The sequence below is a fragment of the Lepisma saccharinum genome, unplaced genomic scaffold (genome assembly GCF_977018435.1).
Source record: "Lepisma saccharinum unplaced genomic scaffold, izLepSacc3.1 HAP1_SCAFFOLD_647, whole genome shotgun sequence".
Lineage (NCBI taxonomy): Eukaryota > Metazoa > Arthropoda > Insecta > Zygentoma > Lepismatidae > Lepisma > Lepisma saccharinum.
The window spans coordinates 66837-71961 of record NW_028143318.1 but is presented as its reverse complement, the minus strand read 5'-3'; the positions used below and the strand labels follow the sequence as shown (position 1 = coordinate 71961).

General features: G+C 41.5%; 1 protein-coding gene across 1 annotated transcript; it reads right to left on the bottom strand.

Annotated features, from left to right (window-relative positions):
* On the bottom strand, positions 1-939 carry LOC145983103 (uncharacterized). Its single transcript, XM_083116376.1, has one exon. It carries the CDS (start codon positions 937-939, stop codon positions 1-3), a length of 939 nt encoding a protein of 312 aa, XP_082972502.1.
* Between the last annotated feature and the right edge of the window lie 4186 nt (positions 940-5125).

The following is a 5125-nucleotide window of genomic DNA, read 5'->3' as shown; positions in this document are numbered from 1 at the left end:
TTATTCAGAAGAAAGTAGTTCCTCAATTCCTAATAAATCTTCGGTGTCGGTGGAATCGGACCCTACATGGATGACGAGAGGGGCTACCACCTCCTCGTAGTCGTCTATTAATCCCTCACGTTCCATGTACTCACGCTCCATCTCTTCTGCATGACGACATGTTGACGCCCATTCTTCGGTCGTGACTTTTTCAAATTTTTGTGTCGCAAGCGTCATGACGTCGTCCAATTTAAATGTCACATTATGTGATGCCACCCAGTTCTTTACAAGAGCCCAGATTTTTTCTATGGGATTTAATTCAGGATGATATGGTGGGAGTCTTAAAATGGAATGGCCATGTTCATTTAACAAAGAGTCCACTTTATATGTTACATGTTTCGCTTTATGTACTTTAATTATGTCATATAACTCAGGCTTCGTCATATCAGGTGTAAAGGGAATGCCTCTTCCTTGGAGCCAACTCTGCATGTCTTTCTTTAACGAGCCGAGAGTAGGAGCAGGATTTATTTGTGCATTGTGGTAAGAAGCGTTGTCAAGAATCACCACAGAACTGGGCGGCAGATTTGGAATTAATTTCTCACGGAGCCACTTCATAAAGTTTTCGCTATTCATGTCATCGTGGTAGTCTCCTGACTTGGTATTTGATTTGAATAAGAGTAGGGCATTGGGGACAAATCCATTCTTGCCTCCTGCGTGAACTATTACCAGGCGCCGTCCTTTAGACAAAGGCACCCGAAGCCCTCTTCCAGAGTCATCCGACCAAGAAAGCGATGTGGTGTGGGTGCTGTGCAAATAAGTCTCGTCTATGTATATTATTGGTCGGTCTTGTCGTCTGTAGTGCATTATTTGCCTCAAAAACCTTGTTCTTTTCAGGCGAATATCTTGCATTTCTGTCAGAATGGTTCTATTGTTTTGTGTCTTCCTCCACCTAAATCCCATCTTTCGCAGCAAACGTCGCAAACTCTCTTGACTTCCCGCAAAATTTATGTCAGCCTGTAATTTGACATGCAATTTTTTCAATGTCGGCACTTCATTTTCACGCAGAGCGTAGTCCTATATGCGCCTACGGATAACGTTTTCATCGAAAGCGTCCATTGACGATTTGGTCGCTGGTCTTTGTCGTTCTTTCCCGGGAGTGTGGAATGATGTGGAGGGGCCTTCTGACATCTCAAGAGATTGTCTTTCGTTCATGATAGCCCTGATTGTTCTTTCAGGAACTCCAGTCGCAGCCGCTGCTCTCTTGCCAAAATGCTTTATTGGGATGCTAACACCATGACTGGCTTCCTCCTTCATGAACTCGTGCACGTTGCTTAGAATTTCCCGAGGTTGGCTATGCAAGGTTTTTGATTTCAACTTCGACAGAACTGGAGGCATTATGGAATTTAACATTCATTAGCAAACACACACTTTTACATACACACACGCAATATACGCACACAATGTCAAACCGGTAAAATACTTAGTATAAAATAAAAATATGGTGCTTCCAATCCAACAAAACTCACCGCCACTTTATTTGCCTTTCCCCTTTCGTGACAGAAATAGTGCTTCATTATTACAGTTGGCAACACTAGTTACTAGCTAGCCAATGAACATGCACTGCATAAAAGAAGCAAGCACTACGCCGTGCTATATTGCCACATTACCGTCCCTGCCGAACGGTGGGAACCGCGAGCTGGAGCGCTATTCAATTGTTTTCAATGATGTTTGTGCGAGTGTGTCCAGGAATGGAATGACAATATGGCAACAATAGCGAAGGTTTTCGAGCAGGGTAGAACACATGATGCTAAGAGAGAGGGAGATGAAACGAAAATTCGTTTCTACGCAACGGCAAATTTACGTGTGTGGCACTCTACCGACTGAGCCACCGCGGCCACCTATATATTTTAATATGCGACCCCCAAATCGTAACTCCAGATACGTCATCAGGAGTGCATAAGAAGTGAGTATAAGAGGTAGGAAGTGAATTGCAGACTTTCTCTGTATTGTCAATTCTTACCCTAACCGAACCGAACCTAACCTTACTGGAAATTGTTCGTGGGGCTATCCGTGAATGGTTTGTGGGGCTATCCGACAATGGTTTGTGCGGCTACCTGTGCATGGTTCGTGTACTAATTAGGAGGTCAAAATTAGTTAATGTACCAAATAATAACAAAATTGAAGATAGTTTCTTACCCAAACCTTACCGGAAATAGTTTCATGGGGATATCAGTTAAATCTTTTCCCAATGAGCACATAGCCTATTGTCACAAATTATAAGTTTTGTAGCACTAGCTTCCTTACTGCGCAAAGCGCCATTTTTCTTGAACCCTCGAACACCATTGCCAAACCTACCTCTAATCAAAGTCCACTCCGTAATGCCATGCTTCAACGATTAAAGATCTGCAAGTAACGAAGCAACAACTAATGCTCTGCAAGTAACGAAGGAATAGTGTGGCAACGTTATAGACAACCCAACGAATGCAACATCACTTGTTCGTACCATCAAACATGGTTGTTCTGTTTAGATATGGAGAATGAACATTATTTTGCAACATATATAGACAGACGTAAGTGTACAATTTTTACACGTGACCCCCAAATCTTAACTCCAGATACGTTACCAGGACTGCATATTTAGTGAGTATAAGAAGTAGAAAGGAATTGTAGATATTCTCTATATTGTGCAATCATACCCAAATCTGGACTGTGAGCTGCTGTTTTCAACTACTTTGGTACATTCCAAGTCAACCAAACTCTATTGAGTTGAGTAGTATGCTTGCAGTCATTATCCTGTTGGAATGTGATCACATGTGGAACCCCATTTGCTGGGCACTTTCTTTAACTTTATTCTTCAGGATATTATTAAAGACATGTTCGTCCATGATTCCATCAATAACTTGCACTTTCCCAACTCCTTTAGTTGACATACAGCCCCAGATCAGGTAAATTTCTCGTATCCGACAAACGGATTTCTTCAAATTTACAGAGAAATTACTTACCGAATGCAGTTTCTTTATACTTGTGGAAGTTCGGGGAAGTGTTTTCTCGCATCGTTCATTGAATTTTGCCGGTAAATCAACTATTTTTCGATATAAATGTGTGACCGATGCACGAAAGCCCTTGCATCCATTTACTTCCAGGTGGATGTAGCCTGTGTGTGATGACGTAATCCCAGTCAGTGTTTCCAAACAATTGTTTTTATAACTGAAGAAGGTACGTTTTCACAAATGGTTCGTGGGGCTATGTGTCAATGGTTCATGGGGCTATGCATCAATGGTTTGTGGTGCTATGTGAGAATGGTGTGTGGGGTTACGCATATTTTTTTCGAAACCAATTTTTAACTATTGTAACCTATACGTGACCCTACCTAACGTAACATTGCCAGAAATGGTTTGGTGGGCTATGCATCAATGTTTTGTGGGGTTATGCATCAATGGTTTGTGGGGCTACGTAGGTATTTTTGGCTGCAGTGGGGTGCAAACACTGCATGCCGAGTACGGTAGTGAAACTGTGACCACCATTTTGCGTGTTACTGAAGGCAATAAGAAACAAAGAAAACTTACTCGATATGTCGCAAATAGAGCTTTTTTTCCATGAAATAAATGAAATGCCACCTTCAGCAATGTTTTTCAATGCAGAATACGTAAGTACGAATATTCAAATTAAATGAACTAGCAAATTTGAGCCATTTCAATTGATGAATGGACTGGACACTCACAAACATCCATCCCCAGGCCAGGATTCGAACTTGGGACTCTGGCATCGTAGCGCAATGTGCTAACTACTCCATCACGGGGACCGGCTTTCGGAGGAAATAAATAACCCTTATTGACGGATACCAGTAGTAACACGAAAGACAGAAGTGAAGAGGATATCTATAAATAACTGATTCCCGTTCCTGCTTGAATGTAGATAAAACAAAGCTAATTTCACAGTGACCTTCATCCATCTTTTCCAAGAACACCGCGACTACCTGACCAGGCATTAGTGTGGCGGGGATTAAAAACATCCACCTATCTTACGACCACAATCTTCAAGCAAGAATTGGCAATGAATGGTTTATTTCCCACAGCGTTAACTAAGCAGTCATATGCCTACATGGTCACATTTGGTTCAACTTTCACTTTCCTATGCCTTTGATCTTGCCATCTGCTTCGCAAGAGGGTGGGGTTTTATCCAGTGTTTCTAGAAAAATCTAGGGAACGTCTTGTCCTGGTCTTCCAATTTGTCTCAAGGAAGACCGTGAGCCTTCGAACTCAGGACTCTGTGCTCTGATGCCTGACGTCCATGCTCAACCACTTCAAAGACCTCAACACCCTTCAGGTCTCAGCCCAGCTTGGGAAACTGAGACGAAGCTTTTGCCTAAGGCAACCGCAGTACATTCGCGAGTTGACTATCTTCAGTACCACGGCCTGCAACTTGTAGCTGTTGGTCAGACCATCATCCTGGCACCTTTTCTAGGGCCGATACTTCAAGACCAGCGTGTGCTTCGTCGCCTCGCCACGGGCAAGCTGGAGTAAATATCCCAGGGCAGACGCTCATTAATATTCAGTTTTTATATTTAGACATCTAATAATTTTTTTTTTTTAATATCGTTGCTATAACTTACATAATAAGGGGTCCATATTAAGGTTGCATGTTCAAGTATGGGTCTTACAAGGGATTTAAATAACATTGACAGAGTATTTTTGTTAAAATCATTTGATGAGCTCATGATGAAACTAAGCATTTTGTTCACCTTTTCATAAATTTCCATTACATGATTTTTAATAGTTACACTGCAGTCGAATTTGTCAAATTCCTCATGCTTCTCAGATGTGCAGTGATGAAAAAATGTAGGAAAACTATTTACTCTAGACTGTTGCAAGTGTTGTTTTTTTTTAAGCATGCAAAGCACTGTCAAGTCATTACATTGTGAAGTGAACATTGCTCAACAACGTAAGGTATAGTGGAGTCAACTTTTAATGAACTAATAGGTACCAGAGTGTGCTAGCTTATTTGAATGTTGTTAGGAGAAACAACATTCAAATAAGCCTTACCCCCTTCAACAAAGCCTTACATCCTTCAATGCAGGGAAAGCCAAAGGCACGTAAAAAAAGCTGATTTATGCAAGTATTGAAGAATAGCCATTTTTTTGGCACAA